The sequence below is a fragment of the Capricornis sumatraensis genome, chromosome 9 (assembly GCF_032405125.1).
Source record: "Capricornis sumatraensis isolate serow.1 chromosome 9, serow.2, whole genome shotgun sequence".
NCBI classification, from domain to species: Eukaryota; Metazoa; Chordata; class Mammalia; order Artiodactyla; family Bovidae; genus Capricornis; species Capricornis sumatraensis.
The window spans coordinates 59204588-59226603 of record NC_091077.1 but is presented as its reverse complement, the minus strand read 5'-3'; the positions used below and the strand labels follow the sequence as shown (position 1 = coordinate 59226603).

The 22016-nt window shown below is 38.6% G+C and overlaps 1 protein-coding gene and 1 non-coding gene across 2 annotated transcripts; both read right to left on the bottom strand.

Annotated features, from left to right (window-relative positions):
- Positions 1–7239: 7239 nt before the first annotated feature.
- Positions 7240–10857, bottom strand: LOC138086328 (sperm-associated acrosin inhibitor-like). The gene is made up of 4 exons (XM_068981113.1): positions 10791–10857; positions 9804–9841; positions 8730–8845; positions 7240–7288 (listed from the first exon to the last, which is right to left on the bottom strand). The coding sequence occupies exons 1-4, from the start codon at positions 10855–10857 to the stop codon at positions 7240–7242; spliced, it is 270 nt and encodes an 89-aa protein (XP_068837214.1).
- Positions 10858–21173: 10316 nt separating this feature from the next.
- TRNAS-GGA (transfer RNA serine (anticodon GGA)) lies at positions 21174–21245 on the bottom strand. The gene has a single exon. It is a non-coding gene; the product is annotated as a tRNA-Ser (tRNA).
- Positions 21246–22016: the final 771 nt, after the last annotated feature.

Below are 22016 nucleotides of genomic sequence, written 5' to 3'. Positions count from 1 at the left end.
AAGAAAATGGAAAGACCAATATATTCATACATTGTTGATGAGAATATTAAAAGGTACATTCACTTTGAAAAATAGTTTGGCATTTCCTTGTAAAGTTCAACATATACCTGCCACTCCTAGGAATTTACCTAGAAGAAATGATAATATAAGTCTATAAAAAGACTTACTCAATAATATCATAGTAACATTAGTCATAATAGTCATACTGTGGAATCAATTAGTGGATATTTTCTATCAATTAGTGGATAAGTTTTACACATTATTGATACGAATTTTGTAGAAGCTTAATGTCAGTGCTGGTAATTGGTTATGTAGGTGAATATTGGTACATCTCCAGGCAATAACGTTTGGGTAACAACACACACACATACAAACATGCAATGGAAAATTACCCTGCCACATAAAAGAGTGAAATAAATGCCATTTGCAGCAACGTTGATGGGGCTCACTTAACGTACTAAGTGAGGTAAGCCAGACAGAGAATGACAAATGCATATGATATCACTTATATGTGAATCTAAAAAAGTGATACAAATGAACTTATTTCCAAAACATAAATAGACTGAAGGACATAGAAGACAAGCTTTTGGTTACCAACAAGGTGTGTGTGTCAGGGGGAGGGGCATAGCAGAGAGGGGTAAATTAGAAATTCAGGAATAACATATAAACAATACTATAAATACAATGGGCTTCCCTTATGACTCAGCTGGTAAAGAATCCACCTGCAATGCAGGAGACCCTGATTTAATTTTCTGGGTTGTGAAAATCACCTGGAGAAGGGAAAGGTTACCATACATACAGTAGATAGACAGTAAACAACTAACATATAGCACAAGGAGCTATACTTAATATGTGTAATAACCTAGAAGAAAAGAATATGAGAAAGTATATATGCATATGTGCATGAGTGAGTGAGTGAAGTCGCTCAGTCGTGTCTGACTCTTTGTGATCCCATGGACTGTAGCCCACCAGGCTCCTCTGTCCCTGGAATTCTCCAGGCAAGACAGAATCACTTTACTATACACCTGAAACTAACAAAATATTGTAGATCAAGTATTCTTCAGTTAAAATTTTTTAAAAAATTTATTAAGTAAAAGAATCAGTTCAGTTTAGTCTCTCAGTCATGTCTGACTCTTTGTGACTCCATAGACTGCAGGACACAGGTCCTCCCTGTCCATCACTAACTCCCAGAGTTTACTCAAACTCATGTCCATTGAGTTGGTGATGCCATCCAACCATCTAATTCTCCATCGTCCCATTCTCCTCCTGCCCTCAATCTTTCCAAGCATAAGGGTTTTTTCCAGTGAGTCAGTTCTTCACATCAGGTGGCCAAAGTATTCAGCTTCGACATCAGTCCTTCCAATGAACACCCAGGACTGATCTCCTTTAGGATGAACAGGTTGGATCTCATTGCAGTCCAAGGGACTCTCAAGAGTCTTCTCCAACACCACAGTTCAAAAGCATCAATTCTTCGGTGCTCAGCTTTCTTATAGTCCAACTCTCACATCCATACATGACTACTAGAAAAACTATAGCTTTGACTAGATGGACATTTGTTGGCCAAGTAATGTCTCTACTTTTTTTTTTTTAATTTTTATTTTTACTTTATTTTACTTTACAATACTGTATTGGTTTGTCTAGGTTGGTCATAACTTTCCTTCCAAAGAGTAAGCGTCTTTTAATTTCATGACTGCAGTCACCATCTTCAGTGATTTTTGGAGCCCCCAAAAATAAAGTCTGCCACTGTTTCCACTGTTTCCCCATCTATTTCCCATGAAGTGATGGGACCAGATGCCATGATCTTAGTTTTCTGAATGTTGAGTTTTAAACCAACTTTTTCACTCTCCACTTTCACTTTCATCAAGAGGCTCTTTTGCCGTTAAGGGTGATGTCATCTGCATATCTGAAGTTATTGGCATTTCTCCCAGAAATCTTGATTCCAGCTTGTGCTTCCTCCAGCCCAGTGTTTCTCATGATGTACTCTGCATAGAAGTTAAATAAGCAGGGTGACAATATACAGACTTGATGTACTCCTTTCCCTATTTGGAACCAGTCTGTTGTTCCATGTCCTGTTCTAACTGTTGCTTCCTGATCTGCATACAGATTTCTCAAGAGGCTGGTCAGGTGGTCTGGTATTCCCATCTCTTTCAGAATTTTCCAGAGCTTTGGCATAGTCAATAAAGCAGAAGTAGATGTTTTTCAGGAACTCTCTCGCTTTTTTGATGATCCAACAGATGTTGGAAATTTGCTCTCTGGTTCCTCTGCCTCTTCTAAAACCAGCTTGAACATCTGGAAGTTCACAGTTCATGTATTGCTGAAGCCTGGTTTGGAGAACTTTGAGCATTACTTTGCTAGCGTGTGAGATGACTGCAATTGTGTGGTAGTTTGAGCATTCTTTGGCATTGCCTTTCTTTGGGATTGGAATGAAAACTGACCTTTTCCAGTCCTGTGGCCACTGCTGAGTTTTCCAAGTTTTCTGGCATATTGAGTGCAGCCCTTTCACAGCATCATCTTTCAGGATTTGAAATAGCTCAACTGGAATGCCATCACCTCCACTAGCTTTGTTGGTAGTGATGCTTTCTAAGGCCCACTTGACTTCACATTGCAGGATGTCTGGCTCTTGGTGAGTGATCACACCTTCATGATCATATGGGTCTTGAAGATCTTTCTTGTACAGTTCTTCCGTGTATTCTTGCCACCTCTTCTTAATATCTTCTGCTTCTGTTAGATCCATACCATTTCTGTCCTTTATTGAGCCCATCTTTGCATAAAATGTTCCCTTGGTATCTCTAATTTTCTTTAAGATATCTCTGGTCTTTCCCACTCTATTGTTTTCCTCTATTTCTTTCCATTTATCACTGAGGAAGGCTTTCTTATCTCTCCTTGTATTCCTTGGAACTCTGCATTCAAATAGGTATATCTTTCCTTTACTCCTTTGCTTTTCATTTCTTTTCTTTTCAAAGCTATTTGTAATTCCTCCTTGGATAGCCATTTTGCTTTTTTGCATTTCTTTTCCATGGGGATGGTCTTGATCCCTGTCTCCTGTACAATGTCACGAACCTCTGTCCATAGTTCATCAGGCACTCTGTCTATCAGATCTAGTCCCTTAAATCTATTTCTAACTTCCACTGTATAATTGTTAGGGATTTGATTTAGGTCATATTTGAATGATCTAATGGTTTTCCCTACTTTCTTCAATTTAAGTCTGAATTTGGCAATAAGGGGTTTATGATCTGAGCCACAGTCAGCTCCCAGGCTTGTTTTTGCTGATTGTATAGAGCTTGTCCATCTTTGGCTGCAAAAAATATAATCAATCTGATTTCAGTATTGACCATCTGGTGATGTCCATGTGTAGAGTCTTCTCTTGTGTTGTTGGAAGAGGGTGTTTGCTATGATCAGTGCATTATCTTGGCAGAAATCTATTAGCCTTTGCCCTGTTTCATTCTGTACTCCAAGGCCAAATTTGCCTGTTACTCCAGGTGTTTCTTGACTTCCTACTTTTGCAATCCAGTTCCCTATAATAGACATCTTTTTTGGTTGTTATTTCTAAAAGTTCTTGTAGATCTTCATAGAACTGTTCAACTTCAGCTCTTCAGCATTACTGGTCGGAATGTAGACTTGGATTACTGTGATACTGAGTGGTTTGCCTGGGAAATGAACAGAGATCATTCTGTCATTTTCGAGATTGCATCCAAGTACTGCATTTCAGACTCTTTTGTTGACTATGATGGCTACTTCATTTCTTCTCAGGGAATCTTGCCCACAGTAGTAGATATAATGGTCATCTGAGTTAAATTCACCCATTCCAGTCCATTTTAGTTCACTGTTTCCTAAAATGTCGACATTCACTCTTACCATCTCCTGTTTGATCACTTCCAATTTGCCTTGATTCATGGACCTGACACACCAGGTTCCTATGCAATATTGCTCTTTACAGCATTGGACCTTGCTTCTATCACCAGTCACATCCACAACTGGGTATTGTTTTGCTTTGGCTCCATCTCTTCATTCTTTCTGGAGTTTTTTTCTCCACTGATCTCCAGTAGCATATTTGGTACCTACCAACCTGGGGAGTTCATCTTTCAGTGTCCTATCTTCTTGCCTTTTCACAGTGTTCAGGGCTTCTCAAGGCAAGAATACTGAAGTGGTTTGCCATTCCCTTCTCTGGTGGACCACATTTTGTCAGAACTCTCCACCATGAATCATCCTTCTTGGGTGGCCCTACACGGCATGGGTCATAGTTTCATTGAGTTAGACAAGGCTGTGGTCCATGTGATCAGATTGGTTGGTTTTCTGTGATTGTGTTTTTAGTCTGTCTTCCCTCTGATGGAGAAGGATAAGAGGCTTATGAAAGCCCCCTGATGTGATAGACTGACTGAGGGGGATACTGGGTCTTGTTCTGATGGGCAGGGCAGTGCTCAGTAAATCTTGAATCCAATTTTCTGTTGATGGGTGGAGCTGTGTTCCCTCCCTGCTATTAACAAGGGGCCACACTGTGGTGGAGTTAATGAAGGTAATAGTAACTTCCCTCAAAAGATCCCAGGCACGTACTGCTACAGTCCGTGCCCCCAACCCTGCAGCAGGCCAGCACTGACCCACTGCTTCACAGGAGGCTCCTGGACACCCACAGGCAAGTCTCCTGTGGGGTCACTGTTCCTTTTAAGGGTCCTGGTGCACAAGGTTCTGTTGTGCCCTCCAAGAGGATGTTTCTCTGTCCTACGTAAGTTCTGGCAGTTCTGTAGTGGGGTTAATGGTGACATCCTGCAAGAGGACTTCTATCATACCCACACCAGAGCCCCTATCCCTGTGGCAGACCACTACTGATCTGTACCTCCACAGGAAACACTCAGACACAGTTCCGTCTCAGTCTCTGTGGGGTCCCTGGGTCCTGATGCGCACAAGGTTTGTTTGAGCCCTCTGAGCATCTCCGGCAGGAACAGGGTTTGATTCTCAACGTGAATTTGCTGCTCCTACTGTTTTGCTGGGGCTTCTCCTTTGCCCTTGGACGTGGGGTATCTCCTCACAGCTGCTCCAGTGCCTATTGTCTTACCGGGGTTTTTCTGACCTTGGAGTGGTGGCCGCGTGGCGCTGGAGCAGCAACCGGCTGAGAGGAGATACCCCATGTCCAAGGTCAGGAGCAGTGCCTGTGCTTCACTAGAGCAGCCCTGAAGAGATACCCCACGTCCAAGGTCAGGAGCGGTAGCTGCACTTAGCTGGACCAACTGTATGGAGATACCCCATGTCCACATAAAAGAATACATACATGAATTTACCAGCATTCACTGAATAATGTTTTTATATATGTATTCTATAATGAAAAAAAAACCATGAAAGTAGTTGAATTTGTTTTTATAATGTAGCTGCATATTTGTACATTTTAATGGATGCTTTCATTAAGCATTAATACTAAGGAAAGTAAATGAAAGTAACTCCCATGTTGATTATCTCTTAGAGGTGAAAATATTTACTGAAAGGAAGAGCAGATCTGATATCACATATGTAGCAACTTGAAACTTGCTTTCTAGCAGTTTGCATTTCTGCCATTAAAACCAAACTTTAAATAAGTTTTTGACCAATCAAATTTCATTCAGTTTCTTGTTGCCTCAGAGGTAAAGAGAAATAGAGGAGCATCAGACTTGGACTACAAATGAATATCCTAGATCAGTAAAAGCAGAGTTGGCTGGCCTGCCAGGATCACTGAACTGTCTCTTGATGCTTCATGAGAGAGAAAATAACATAATTTTTTTTCTCTCAAACTTCAGAAATCATGCAATATTTTGAATAGTCTCTGCAATTCATTAAGTTACAGGTATGTCCTATGTCTTAGAATTTAAGTCTGTCTTGGCTAACATTTTTGATCAGAAGATTGACATGGAGTATTTGTGAGAATTCAAGTTCTCAGATTCTTCTTCTAGAGCTTTTGAAGCTTTACAATAGAGAGAAGTGCAGTTGTCTGCACTTTTTAATAAACTTTCAAGTAATGGATTATTTATTGACATTTGAGAATATTTCTATAACTATAGCTACCAGAAGTCTTTGTGTGCCTGGATGAAGCACAAGCTGGAATCAAGATTACTGGGAGAAATATCAATAACCTCAGATATGCAGATAACACCACCTTTATGGCAGAAAGTGAAGAAGAACTAAAGAGCCTCTTGATGAAAGTGAAAGAGGAGAGTGAAAAAGTTGGCTTAAAGCTCAGCATTCAGAAAACGAAGATCATGGCATCTGGTCCCATCACTTCATGGCAAATAGATGGGGAAACAGTAGCTGACTTTATTTTCTTGGGCTCCAAAATCACTGCAGATGGTGATTGCAGCCATGAAATTAAAAGATGCTTACTCCTTGGAAGGAAAGTTATGACCAACCTAGATAGCATATTAAAAAGCAGAGACATTACTTTGTCCACAAAGGTCCATCTATCTAGTCAAGGCTATGGTTTTTCCAGTGGTCATGTATGGATGTGAGAGTTGGACTACAAAGAAAACTGAGAGCCAAAGAATTGATGCTTTTGAACTGTGGTGTTGGAGAAGACTCTTGAGAGTCCCTTGGACTGCAAGGAGTTCCAACCAATCCATCCTAAAGGAGATCAGTCCTGGGTGTTCATTGGAAGGACTAATGTTGAAGCTGAAACTGCAATACTTTGGCCACCTGATGCGAAGAGCTGACTCATTGGAAAAGACCCTGATGCTGGGAAAGATTGAGGGCAGGAGGAGAAGGGGACGACAGAGGATGAGATGGTTGGATGGCATCACCGACTCAATGGACATGAGTTTGGGGTGGATTCTGGCAGTTGGTGATGGACAGAGAGGCCTGGTGTGCTGCAGTCCATGGGGTCACCAACAGTCGGATACGACTGAGCAACTGACCTGGAATGAATCCAATCCAACCACAAAAAAAGAAAGGGTATTTTAATGGAGATAATAGTATTTAGCATTTTATTGACTGGAATATTCATGATTACAAATTGCATTAGGTTTTCTATTATTGAACACATAATTAAGATAGGTTTTTTAACCATCATTGTATAATCGAAAATTGAAAATAGGAATCTTTCACTGGTAGGCTCTTAGAGTTGAAAAATTCTCCAACAATCTGTAGTACGTCTTGTGTACTACTGAAGGGTTAGTCTGCTCATCTAGAAATTTAAAGCCCTGATTGTGAAGACTGATTGGTTGTAGAATCTATGGCAAAATAGGATTGCAATAAAAGCCATTGGAATGTGCAGTTGAGGCAGAGTCAGCAACAACGACCCCAATGACTGAAATCAAAATTTCCTCTGTTTTCTCTGTAAAGAAAAAAAAGAGAAAAAAAATTTTTTTTAAGTATTTAAAATTGTTTGAGTATTGCACTAAATGCTTCTCCATGAGGATATTTGACTGTGAGAGAGCTAGGAGGGCTATGCTCCCTTCCACAAGCAGCGGGGCCCCTCCCACCCCCCCTACCCTGCACAGGTCCTCCTGATCCCCTGAGGCTACTTGACCCTTCCTACATGCTCCCTCCTGACTCAACCTGGGAACCCTCCCAGACCTCAGGAGGAGGAGTAGAGATTGTTTTCCTGGTTCTCTAGAAGTAGAAGGCCATCTGGAGATTCAGTGAGGGGAAACACCAGTAAGAGAAAATGAGGCAGGAGGTAGGAAGGCTGGCTAAACCCTCAGAAAACTCCGCCCCGGGGAAGGAGGCAGGAAGTGACTTTGGGGGGAAGTGTCCTAGACTGCCCTGCTCTCTGAAGAAAGTTTGGAGTCCTGTCATGGAGTTCAGGGGACAAAATGGACCATCCCCTGGATGGTTCTTCCTGACATAATGAGAATTCCTTTTGACATAAATTGTGATGGATTCAAATTTCTGAAGTCAGTAGAGTTTCTTTCTTTCTTTTTTTTTTAAATCTATTTATTTTTTATTGAAGGATAATTGCTTTACAGAATTTTGCTGTTTTCTGTCAAACCTCAGCATGAATCAGCCACAGGTATACATATATGCCCTCCCTTTAGATACTACCTCCCATCTCCCTCCCCACCCCACCCCTCCTGGTTGATACAGAGCCCCTGTTTGAGTTTCCTGAGCCATACAGCAAATTCCTGTTGGTTATCCATTTTGCATATGATAATGTAAGTTTCCATATTACTCTTTCCATACATCTCACCCTTTCCTCCCCTCTCCCTATGTCCATAAGTCTATTTTCTATGTCTGTTTCTCCACTGTTGCCCTGTAAGTAAATTCTTTAGTACTGTTTTTCTAGATTCCATATATATGTGTTAGAATATGTTATTTCTCTTTCTCTTTCTGATTCGCTTCACTCTGTATAATCGGTTCTAGGTTCAACCACCTCATTAGAACTGATGAAGTCAGTAGAGTTTCTTGCTCAGTTATGCTCCCTGTAGTTTGGAGCTACATTATGAGGTTATCATTCAGCCTCTGGAGTTAAGAATTACATTGTATTGGTAAGCAGACTGCCAGTAGTAAGTCATAGCAATAAAATCCAGTTAATGTAATGATTTATGCATCTGGGTAATATCCAGCAGGGATATACTTCGAGGTCAAATAAAACTACTTTTAGGAATATGACTTCAGGGAAAGGTACTGGTATGTTTCTGTGGCTTTCACAGAGGAAAAACAATTACTTTCCGTGTATACTGAGCCTTGGCTATCAGAAACATGGATGTTCCTATTATTTTCTGGTTGTTTCTTCATTATGTTGGGAGAACCAATATTTAGTCATGTGTTCTTACAGCTTTTTACTGCAGAAATTGCATTTATTGGAGTATGTTTGGCCATTCGTTGCACAGATTGGATCTTTTTCTTTTGTGCAAAAGTGTAATTGATCCTTATACACGTTACATTCTGGCTGATAAACAAAGAGACAACATCAAATTTTTCAGATAATGAACTTTTTGAATAAAATATTCCTTATTCTTCATACAACATTGTATGCATCAAAATAGAATAAGTGTTTTCTATATTGAGGTTAAATATAAACATCAAGTATCAACAACCAGTTTAGACATAAATATATATTGATATGTTCTTACAACCCCAGTGTTATGTTTTAAAAACATTCAAATAGCTGGATACATTTTAATAATTTAGCTACTCTGCCCCTATTTCTTCTCATACCTGAGTGAGAGTTTCCTCATTACCTCATAGAACAAGAAATGATAAAAGTGAAAGTATTGTGAGTCTACTGTTTTTCTCAATAGTTTCATTACTAGATAATCTTATAGTTTCAGATTGTCGCCATATATGCATGTATTCATATATATGACTGTTTGTATATGTGTGTTTAACTATATATGTATATATGTAATTTGGTGAGTGATGACTCTGTAGTCAATATACATAATTAAACAATAATGTGTGTATTCTTACATGAAATGCTCTTTTAACATCTTTAATTACCTTTATTTATTTAGATGTTTAGAAGTATGATTGATTTTCTTCATCTCTATGTAATATTTGACTCTGTGTAAAAATGATTAGTTTACATTCCTTTCAGTGAAAAGTTATTTTTCTTAAGCTTCTTATTTGTGAGGGAAAAAATTCTTACTTTAAACATCCTTTTCAGATGCCTGTCTGCCTAATAATAAAATTTTGAATGATGTGATAATTTTACCTTATAAAAAGACAAATGGTTTAATATGTCTGGTAAGGTTCTGTTTTTTGAACTTTGTGTAATAATGACACTTTATGTTACTTTTTGAAGAGTTATTATGTTTTACTTTTTCTGGTGAAATTTTCTGTTAAAATTTAAAATATAAAAATAATTTTAAAAATTTCAATTTCCAAATTAAGTACTGTGAACTTGCCCTTTTGCGAATTTCTCCGGAAGGTACAAAAGCAGTTTCTGCAACCAACACAAAAATAGAAAATTAAAAAGAAGATGAAGAGAGAAAAAGACTGTCTTAATTGGGAAATACTCACATCTTTTAATAGCAAAATACTATGCAAGTTGCCTACCCCGAACCGCCCCCTCCCCCCCCGCCACCCCGCCATAATGAAGTGAGGCTTTTGTGGCAGTATCAAAATAATTTCACAAAATAACTTGAAGTCTGGAAACAATTCTAAATTCATCTCACTCTGTGAAAATTGAAGTATGGCTTAATAATCACCAACCCTTCTGTGGAGATCCCTTTCCCCCCATATTTATATGTGAGACATTCTAGTCAGAGAAAACAACATCTTGCTTAGTGTCATGTAATATGCTTGTATGAAGTCACTTAATATGTAGAAGTAAATGACTATTTAATTCCTTCATACTCAGCTTGCGGTTCATGGATCACTTTAATAACTTTAAGCTACTCTACTCTGAAATTGATGGGCTGCCTTTGCTTTAAGAAAGATAAGTTGTCAGCAGAGGGATCAATTAGTTCTCTCCTTACACAAAACCTTGTCCTTCATACACTTAGAGCTGGCAAACAAGAAGTTGAATTGTCGAGGGATACTGGGTCTAGAGGACAGTATTACTCCCCACACTCTGCATTTAGCAACCATGAAATCTGACCTCCCAAAGAGGGGAAATTAGATAGATATCTTTAGTCGTAAATGAACAAACCACTAAATTCTACTGCTCATTCTAAACACCCTCTCTGTCTCCACCTTTCTAAAGTGGGAAATAAAAACCAATCTGATGTAATTTTTAAAAAGATATTTGTAACATATCCCATTTCATTTTGCCAGTTAAAGTATTACACACCCAGGACATCAAGCGCCTCCCTTTTTAAATGATGGTAGTTGTTTCCTGCATTTTCTATGATGTGTGAACTGCTTCATCTAGGATTGAAAATTTTACTCACCAGAATAAAGTGGAAATGCCAAACCAATGATGAAAATAGCTTTGATCCATGATGAGAAGAAGGACATGTTATCAAGTCTGTGGAAGAGACCTTAAAGAGTGTTTGCAACAATGGTACATGACACATTAGGTAGATAGACTCCAGAACCAGGTTCTAGAAAGCTTCTTGTTTCTAAAGCAATGACTCCCACCTCCTAGATAACTATTCATTTTACCTTTCTCTCAAACCTACAATTCAATAAAATAAAGTATCATTGTTGGAAGGCTTACCCAGGGACGTTTAAGAGAGCCCAGGAAAACAACACTGTTGACAAAATGGAAAGAACTGATTACTCTCTCAGCTTTTCTATCAGCCAGCCTGGTTGCCTGTAGTACCAATGCACGTTTGGGTCTCAGTTATTTTCCTCAGGAAATAGAAACAGTTATTTCTGGAAAGACTAACCTGGAGCAGTCCTCCTGGGAGTGGTACATGCCGGGATACCCACACCTTCCTAGATTCCCCACCTGACCTACCTGGCAGCGAGATAACGGGGAGTGATGTCAGCGGCTCTGGAGACTGTGGCTGTCTTGCTCACCTGCCTCGTCAGCCATCTCCTTCCAGCTCAGTCTCTTTTATTGTTCTGCTGGTGAAGAGTTTGATGGGGTAAGATTGATGTCCTAGGACAGATAAGACACAGAGCTATTCTGTGTCCTCACTGGAAGCTGTAAAGTAGGTCAGGAGAGATGCCTCACAAGTAACCCTCCATTAATCTTCCCTCAGTAGGAGGCTTGGGAACAACTTGATCTCATGTACCCAGAAATATGGGTTAGAGATCCTAAGATAGAGAAGAGTTGTTCTTTGTTCAATCTCTTGAACAAAGTAAAGAGAATCAAGCAGGAAAGAAGAGTCTGGGGATGGTAATTAGATAATTAAGGGCATAAGCTCTCAAACGTTTTCAAAACTGTTGGCATATTACAATTAACCTGGGAAATGGTAAAAAGAATGCATTCACCATCTTGCAATTAGAATTGTGAATCAATTACTAGAAGAGTATACCTGGATAGTGGAACAGTATTTTAAATTGAGATAACTGACATAAAACATGGCATAAATTTAGGATGTACAATGTGTTGATTTGATTGTTTATTTTATTATGATTACCAGTGTCAGTTCAGTTCAGTTCAGTTCAGTCGCTCAGTCGTCTCCGACTCTTTGCGACCCCATGAATTGCAGCACGCCAGGCCTCCCTGTAGTCTTACATAATACCTTTGTCATGGTAATTAATTCTATTTTTTTCTTTGTAGTAAGAGCAATGAAGTTTATAACAGAGTACTGTTGACTATAATCACTACACTGTGCATTAGATGTCCAGAACTTACTTTTTGGAGCAGAAGACAGTGAAAGGTGGGGAGTGAAGTTGAGACTAAATGAAACAATGCTTTAAATTATATGGTAAAATTTGATTTTACATCAGAGATGTTTGGGGATGTTTTTGCGATATTGGAGGCTTTGTGTTGTTGTTTTTTTTTAATGCAGAGAATTTTTCATTGTTATGTTTTCTTATCAGCTCCTATAGTCTGACTTAGTGGAAAGAGCATTGGCAGGAGAAGGATCCAAGTACAAACCCCATCTATCAGTGAGTCACCTGGACTTAATATTCAAACTGCATAATCTACAGTTTTCTTATTGTAAATATGAGAATTATAGTATCTATCTTATATATTTGTGATAAATGAGGATAAAACATTTAAACCCTCTGCACTTGTTTTGTATTGGGTGGATATCATCACCTGAATTCTTCCTGCTACTTTTTTCAGTGAAGAAATCTAGGGTTTTTAAAAAGAAATTTTGAGACAGTAATTTTTATACCAATTCAATTTGTTGAATTAAAAATTATGCACAATGTAAAAGTTGAGGGTTATGTTTTATTTGGTGGACGTACTGAGGACTTCAAGCCCAGGAGGCAGCATCTCAAGTAGCAATGAGAAAACAGCTCCAAGGAGGTGCAGGGGGAGCTAGGATATATGAGTTTTGCAAGCAAGGGAAGTTAAAAGGAACAAAAGTATACTGTTAATAAAAGAAATTTAGATATCTCAGTGTAAGGAATTTAAAACTTTTCTATGTATGGGAAAGATGCGGAGTCTGGGCTTACTGAAATCATTCCTTTGGTGTACATGCCAGCAGTCTGGGGCCCGTATCCTGCGCTTTCACAGAGTTCTTCAGGACTCACCCATGGGAGTGGCTGTGGTCCAATGGCTGCTAGATGGCAGATATTCTTCGTTTCCTTCCTGAGTTTCCTCAGGGCTCACCAGCTCACCATCAGTGGTGGCTGTAATCACCAATGACTGTGCCTTCCTTTGCTTACTGATATGGCAGGGAATATTTTATTTTTCAATTTGAAGAGCCCACATTTGACATGTACAGAAAGTGTTCCTTTACTGTAGTGAAATGGATATTGTGCTTATACTTCCTCTTTGAATTCTGCACAAAGATACTATCAGTGAAGCCTGTGGCAGACCTGTGCTTCCAGAACAGGACATTTTAGAGAATACTAAACTGAAGCCTAGAGGTGAAGTTGTGGGGTAGTTCTTTATACCCATTTAATGCATATTTGTTGGCAAAGATTAAGAACAGGAGAGACTGCCTAGGAATCTCAGCAGGCTTCAAGTGTTTTTAAATTAATCAGTGAAGGTAATGTTAGATGGCTAAATTATTTAGTATTGCTTCACAAGGAAAAAACAAGGAAATGAAAGACCTGTCCAATGTATCCAAAAATATTGCTGAAAGAAATTACAGAAGTTGCTTCATTTGCTATTATTTTCTGCCATTCAGAAGGCTGTCTTTTCACCTTGCTTATATTTTCCTTTGTTGTGCAGAAGCTTTTAATTTTAATTAGATCTCATTTGTTTATTTTTGCTTTTATTTCCAGTATTCTGGGAGGTGGATCATAGAGGATCCTGCTGTGATTTATGTTGGAGAGTGTTTTGCCTATGTTCTCCTCTAGGAGTTTTATAGTTTCTGGTCTTATGTTTAGATCTTCAATCCATTTTGAGTTTATTTTTGTGTGCGGTGTTAGAAAGTGATCTAGTTTCATTTTTTTACAAGTGGTTGACCAGTTTTCCCAGCACAGCCAGGACATGGAAACAACCTAGATGTCCATCAGCAGATGAATGGATAAGAAAGCTGTGGTACATATACACAATGGAGTATTACTCACCCATTAAAAAGAATACATTTGAATCAGTTCTAATGAGATGGATGAAACTGGAGCTGATTATACAGAGTGAAGTAAGCCGGAAAGAAAAATACCAATACAGTATACTAACACATATATATGAAATTTAGAAAGATGGTAATGATGACCCTGTATGCAAGACAGCAAAAGAGACACAGATGTGTAGAGCAGACTTTTGGACTCAGAGGGAGAGGGAGAGGGTGGGATGATTTGGGAGAATGGCATTGAAACATGTATACTATCATGTAAGAAACGAATCGCCAGTCTATGTTCGATATAGGATACAGGATGCTTGGGGCTGGTGCACGGGGATTATCCAGAGATGATATGGGGTGGGAGGTGGGAGGGGGGGTTCATGTTTGGGAACTCATGTACACCCATGGTGGATTCATGTCAATGTATGGCAAAACCAATACAGTATTGTAAAGTAAAATAAAGTAAAAATAAAAATTTAATAAAATAAAAAAGAAAGAAAGAAATTACAGAAGACCTAAAGTAATGTAAACACAGCCCATGTTCATAGTTTGGAAAACTTACCATTGTTCAGAGAGCAGTAACGGCTAAAGCAATCTGTATATTCACTGCAAAAGTGTTCAGGGTGTTACAGCAGGCAGGTAGGTAGGTATGACCAGAGAAATGTGGGCAGGGACCACATAGCAGGAAATTTTGCATCTTGTAAACTAAAGGGGTTCATGGGCAGACAAAGAAAAGAAGGAACCTTCACACTGACAGAAAGCCACACATTTTAGGTGGAGTGTCCTGAAAGCTGACTAAGAAAGGTAGGAATCTCCTGCTTTGGAATGTAACCTGTTGCTCGTTTTGCTCTCATTTCAATAAAATTAGCCTTACAGAAAAGAAGGACTCACCATGCACCAACACTATGACACTTCTGATCTAAGCTATAAAAAGACAAAAACCCTCTTCCCTGAGGGAAAATGGAGCTGGGATGAAGGTCAGGGACCAAGACTCTCAAACTCCTCCTTCCCAAGTTAATGTTCCACCTGTTCATTTGTATGCCTCTCATAACTGGCTTGTTAAAGAAACCCAGGGCAGCAGCATCTCACCTGCCTGCCTGCTCTCCCTCTGAGAGTGTGTTCTTGTTTAAATAAATTCTCACTTTCTTAATCTCCCTGTGTCATCTCCAGATTTCTTCACGAGGAAGAAAGAACCTTAAAATTCATTGGAAACAAGAGTTCCCACTGCCCTTTTTGTTGAAGTTGACAATCTGATACTAAAATTCATGTTGGCATTCAAGGGACCTTGTGTAGCCAAAAACATCTTGAAAAAGGTTGGGGATCCACATATGCAGATTTAATGCCTACTCCAAAGTTGTAGTGATTAGGCAAAAAACAAGAGAGAAAACTGTGATAAAAACATAAGAACAAACATGGAAAAATAGTACAGAATAATGACTTAAAATAAGTTCATACATGCGTATTGCATTGATTTTCAAAACTTTGTTTTTTACAGCAATTATAGGTTTACCTTAAAATTGAGGGGAAGGTATAGAGATTTCCCATATACTCCCTGCTCCATACATGCAAAGCTTCCCACTTACTAACATCATTCACCAGATGTTATGCTTTCTTTCTTTTTTAATCAAGGACAAACTTACATTGACTCACCCAAAGTTCATAGTTTACTTTAGGGCTCACTCTTGGTGTTGTACATTCTATGTGTATGTACAAAAATTTAATGAAATATATCTACCATCTAGTCACGGCTATGGTTTTTCCAGTAGTCATGTATGGATGTGAGAGTTGGACTCTAAAGAAAGCTGAGTGTTGAAGAATTGATGATTTTGAACTATGGTGCTGGAGAAGACTCTTGAGAGTCTTCTTGAGATCCAACCAGTCCATCCTAAAGGAGATCAGTCCTGGGTGTTCATTAAAAGAATTGATGTTGAGGCTGAAACTCCAAAACTTTGGCCCCCTGATACGAAGAGCTGACTCATTTGAAAAGACCCTGATGTTGGGAAAGATTGATGGCAGTAGGAGAAAGGGACGATGAAGGATGAGATGATTGGATGACATCACCAACTCAATGGACATGAGTTTGAGTGAACTCCGGGAGTTGGTGATGGACAGGGAGGCCTGGCATGCTGTAGTCCATGGGGTTGCAAAGAGTCGGACACGACTGAGTGACTGAACTGAACTGAACTGATCCACCATTGTAGTATCATACAGAGTAATTTCACCACCCTAAAAATCCCTGTGTTCTGTCTATTCATGTCTCTGCCTTTGCTCCCACTCAGACTCTGGCAACCACTGATCTTTTTATTGCCTAAGTAGTTTTGCCTTTTCTGGAAGGCCATGTAGTTAGAGTCCTACAATATATAGGCTATTCAGATTGGCTTCTTTCACTTAGTAACAAGCATTTATATTTCCTCTATGTTGTCATGGCTTAAAGGCTTACTTATTTTTATTGTTGAATAGTATTCCTTTGTTTGGATGTACAAAAGTTCATTTATCCTACCATGTACTGAGAGATATCTGGGTTGTTTTCAAGTTTTGACAACGTTGACTGAAAAAAGAAAAATGCACAGGGTGAGAGTTATGAGTTAAGTTTTATTTGAGGAAAAATGAGAACTATAGACCAGGAGACAGCATTTCAGATAGCTCTGAGAAACTGCTCCAAAGAGGTAGGACGGAAAGTCAGTATATATGTGATTTGGGTGAAACGGGAGTACGTGCAATCAAGCACATTTTTTTTACATAAGGTTTCTGCTGTTCTCATGAAGGTTACTGCTAGTCATGAGGAGAAGACTTACCAGGAAGCATTTTAATACTTTTCTAGGTATGAGGAGATGCAAGAATCAGGCTCATAAAATCACCTCCTGAAAATATCTAACTATCTGAAGACCTGTTCTGCTAGTTTTTCCCAGAGCACAGAGTGCTTCATTCCTGATCTCCACCCTGAATTCCTTTCAGAGAATGTTAGAAGGTCAGCAGCTACAGCAGCTCATAGTGTGATCATTATAGAGGCAGATGGCAAGTGCCAGTTTGTAGGTGACAGCAATTATGAACAAAGTGACTGAACTAATAAAGGTTTTTATCTGGTCATGAATTTTCTATGCCTTAGTAAATATAAAGGGTCACAATTGTTGGATCATATGGTGTGGGTATGTTTAGTTTTGTAAGAAACTACCAACTGTCTTCCAAAATAGTGGTACCAGTTTTGGAGCCTTTCCAAATGTTCCACGTCCTGGACAGCATTTAGTGTTCTCCACGTTCCAGATTTTAGCCATTGTCTTAGATGTGCAGTGGTATCTCATTCTTTTTTTTAAAAAAATTTGAATTTCTCTGATGACATATATGATGTAAAGCATCTTTTCATGTGCTTACTTGCCATCTGTATCTCCTCTTTGATGAAGTGTTAAGGTCTTTGGCCCATTTTTCAATCAGATTGTTTGTTTTCTTTCTTATTGAAGTATAATTGATTTCCACTGTTGTATTAGTTTTAGGTGTATAGCAAAATGATTCATATATATATATTTTTTTTCTTTTTCAGAGTATTCCATTATAGGTTATCACAAGGTACTAAAATAGTTCTCTCTGTGCTATAGAGTAAATGCTTGTTGCTTATCTATTTTATATATAGTAACGTGTATCTGTCAACCCCAGTCTTCTAGTTTATTCCTCCCCACTCCTTTCCTCTTTGGTAACCATAAGTCTGATTTCAATATCTGTAAGCCTGTTTCTGTATTGTAAATAAGTTAATTATTATTATTATTTTATTTCACATATAAATGGTATCATATAGTATTTATATTTCTGTCTGAGTGAACTCAGTATAATAACCCCAGGTCCATCCATGTTGCTGCAAATGGCAGTATTTCATTCTGTTTTATGTTCAGTATTACTCTGTTTGTATATTTGTGTGTGTGTATGTATATATGTATATATATGCACGTGTGTGTGTGTGTGTGTGTATAATTTTCTATATTCATTTATTTGTTGATGGACCCTTAGGTTGCTTCCATGTTTTGGCTATTATAAACACTGGGGTGTGTGTATCTTTTCAGGTTAGACTTTTCATATTTTCCAAATTTATGCCCAGGAGTGGGATTCCTGGATCATATGGTAGCTGTATTTTTAGAAGGAACCTCCATACTTATTTCCATAAAGCCTGAACCAGTTTACACACTAACCAACAGTGTATGAAGTTTCCTTTTCTCCATATCCACTCTAACTTTTACTATTGCAGAACTTTTGATGATGGCCATTCTTTCCAGTATGATATGATACCAGTGGCTTTGAATTGCATTTCTCTAATAATTAGTGATGTGAAGCATCTTTTCATGTGCCTGTTAGCCATCTGTATGTCTTCTTTGGATAAATGTCTATTCAAGTCTTCTACCCACTTTTGATTAGGTTTTTCTTTTTCTTTTTAAAATATTAGTTATATAAGCTGTTTGTATATTTTGGAAAATAAGCCCTTATCATTTACAAATATCTTCCCCCTTCCCTGATAACTCAGTTGGTAAAGAATCCACCTGCAATGCAGGAGACCCTGGTTTGACTCCTGCGTTGGGAAAATCTGCTTGAGTAGGGATACGCTACCCACTCCAGTATTCTTGGGCTTCCTGTGTGGCTCAGCTGGTAAAAAATTTGCCTGCAGTGTGAGAAACCTGGGTTTGATCCCTGGGTTGGAAAGATCCCCTGGAGAAGATCCCACTCCAGTATTCTGGCCTGGAGAATTTCATGGGGTCATAAAGAGTTGGACACGAGTGGGCGACTTTCACTCTGACTTCCTATTTCATACACACATAGGTTTTGCTGATTTATGTCATAGAATGTTTTGCCTGTGTTCTCTTCTAGGAGTTTTACAGTGGCATGTCCTAGTTTTAGTCTTTAAAGCATTTTGAGTTTATTTTTCCATCTGGTGTGAGGGAGTGTTCTAATTCATTGATTGATATATGGCCATCCTGCTTTCCTAGCACCACTTGGGGAAGAGACTGTCTTCTTTCCATTGTCTATTCTTGGCTCTTTTGTCATAAAGTGAAAGAAAGTGAAGTCGTTTAGTCATGTCCAACTGTTTGCGACCCCATGAACTGTAGCCTACCAGGCTTCTCTGTCCATGGGATTTTCCAGGCAAGAGTACTGGAGTGGGTTGCCATTTCCTTCTCCAGGGGATCTTCCTGACCCAGGGATCAAACTCAGGTCTCCTGTACTGTGGGCAGACGCTTTACCCTCCGAGCCACCAGGGAAGACTGTAAATGTTTGAGTTTACTTCTGGGCTCTCTGCTCTGCTCCACCAATCTACATCCCCCTGTTTGTGCCAATACCATGCTGTTTTGATTACTCTAACTTTGTAGTATTGTCTGAAGTCTGGGAGGGTTATGCTTTCATCTTTAGTCTTTTTCCTCAGAATTACTTTAGCAATTCTCTTTCTTTTGTGGTTCCATATAAATTTTTGGATGATTTGTGCTAGTTCTGTGAAAAAAGTCATGGATAATTTGATAGGAATTACATTAACTGTGTAGATTGTTTTGGGTAGTATGGCTGTTTTAGGGTTGTTTGTTTTCTTATCATTGAGATTTAAATGTTCTTTGTATATCTTAGATAACAGTCTTTTATCAGATGGATCTTTTGCAAATCTTTCTCCAAGTCTGTAGCTTGTGTTTTCATTCTCTTAATATTATCTTTCACAGAACGGAATTTTTAATTTTAATGAAGTCCAATTTGTCAGTTATTTCTTTCATGGGTCAAGCCTTTGGTATTTTATCTAAAAAGCCATCACCATACCCAGGGTCATTTATGTTTTTTTCCTATGTTATCTTTTAGAAGTTTTACAGTTTTGCATTTTATACTTAGATCTGTGATCCATTTTGAGTTCATTTTTTGAAAGGGTGTAAGGTCTGTGTCTAGATTAATGTTTTTGCATGTAGATGTTCAGTTGTTCCAGCACCATTTGTTGAGAGAACTATCTTTGCCCTATTGCATTGCCTTTCCTTCTCTGGCAAAGACCAGCCAACTTTATTTATGGAGGCTATTTCTGGGCTCTCCATTCTGTTTCATTTATCTGTTTCTTTTCTAGTACTGCACTCTCTTGATTAATCAATTGATTTTTGGCAGATTTTTTTTTCTGATTTCTGACTAATTTTTTTCTCAGAAAATTAAAATGCAAAGCAGTATTCTTTTCAACTTATTGTCCTGTGACAGCTGGATTTTCACATGTAAAAGTAGAATATTGTACCCATAATTCTCACCATATACAAAATTAACTCAAAATGGATCAGAGATATAAGTGTAGGTATTAATACTATGATACTCTTAGAAGAAAATGTAGGATAAATCTTCATAATCTTGGATTAAGAAGCAATTTCTTATGTATAATATGAAAAACACAGGCAGCAACAGAAACAAAAGAAGCAAATTTAAATTCACTAAAGTTTTTTTAAAATTGCATCAAAGAATGCTATAAAGAACAAAAGACAACCCAAACATGGAAGAAAATATTTGCAAGTTAAATATCTAAAAAACTAAGATCATGACATCACTTTGTTGCAAATAGAAGAGGAAAAAGTAGAAACAGTTACAGATTTTATTTTCTTGGGCTCCAAAGTCACTTCAGATGGTGACAAAAGCCAGGAAATTAAAAGACACTTGATCCTTGGAAGAAAAGCTATGACAAACCTAGAGAGCATATTCAAAAGCAGAGAAATCACTTTTCCTACAAAAGTCTGTAAAGTCAAAGCTATGGTTTTTCCAGTATGGATGTGAGAGTTGGACCATATAGAAGGGTGAGCTCCAAAGAATTGATGCTTTTGAACTGTGGTGCTGGAGAAGACTCTTGAGAGTTCCTTGGACAACAGAAGATTAAATACCAGTCAATCCTCAGGAAATCAACCCTGAATATCATTGGAGGGACTGATGCTGAAGCAATACTTTGGCCACCTGATGTGAACAGATGACTCACTGGAAAGGACCTTGACATTGGGAAAGACTGAGAGCAAGAGGAGAAGGGGAAAACAGAGGATTGAGATGGTTGGATGGCATCACCAACTCAATGCATGTGAGTTTGAGCAAACTCTGGCAGACAGCGAAGGATAGGGAAGCCTGGCATGCTGCAATCCATGGGGTCTCAAAGAGTTGGACATGACTTAGAGACTAAAGAACAACAACAAAGGACCTAACCTAGGTTGCCAGTTCCTTCTCCAGGGGATCTTCCCAACCCAGGGATCGAACCCGGGTCTCCTGCATTCCAGGCAGATGCTTTAACCTCTGAGCCACCAGGGAAGTCCATATTATATAAAGAACACTACCAAATCAAAAAGAACCTAATTTTTTTAAAGAGGCAAAGAATTTGAATAGATTTTCTCCAGAGAACTTGTGCAAATGGCCAATGAGCACCTGAAAAAAATGTTAATAGTTACTCATGAGGGAAATGTAAATCAAGCCACAATGAAATACTAGTTTACACCCACTAGGATAAATGTAGGGCTTCCCTGGTGGCTCAAATGGTAAAGAATCTTCTTGCAATGTGGGGGACTTGGTTTGATCCTTGGGTCAGGAAGATCTCCTGGAGAAGGAAATGGCAACCCACTCCAGTATTCTTGCTTAGAGAATTCCATGGACAGAGGAACCTGGCAGGCCCCAGTCCACGGGGTTGCAAAGAGTCAGACATGACTGAGCAGCTAACATACTTCTAGGATAAATGTAATTTTTAAAAACTAAAGCATATTTGTGACTTTGTGTGAGAGTATGGAGAAATGGAACCCTCATACAGCCCTAGTGGGAATGTAAATGATGCATTCACTGTGGGAAATTTTGACCATTTCCTCCAAAAACATTAAAGATTGAGTTATTATATGAAATTCTACTCTTATGTATGTATAGAGATGTGAAAATGTATGATCACACCAATACTTGTATAAGAATGTTAATAGCTGCATTCTTCATTATAGCCAACAAGGAGATATAATCCACAGATAAGTGGATAAAATAAATGTGATGTATCTACAAGATGGAATATTTAGTCATGAAAAGCAAAGAAATGTGATAGCATGC

What these genes read in the sequence shown, in the direction of transcription:
- LOC138086328 (XM_068981113.1), bottom strand. Translation starts at nt 10,857, where the DNA reads ATGTCCTTCTTCTCATCATGGATCAAAGCTATTTTCATCATTGGTTTG. An exon ending in GGCATTTCCACTTTATTCTG is followed by an intron (nt 9,842 to 10,790) that starts GTGAGTAAAATT and finishes TGTTGGTTGCAG; the next exon opens with AAACTGCTTTTGTACCTTCC. An exon ending in AATTTCTGCAGTAAAAAGCT is followed by an intron (nt 7,289 to 8,729) that starts GTAAGAACACAT and finishes TTTTCTTTACAG; the next exon opens with AGAAAACAGAGGAAATTTTG.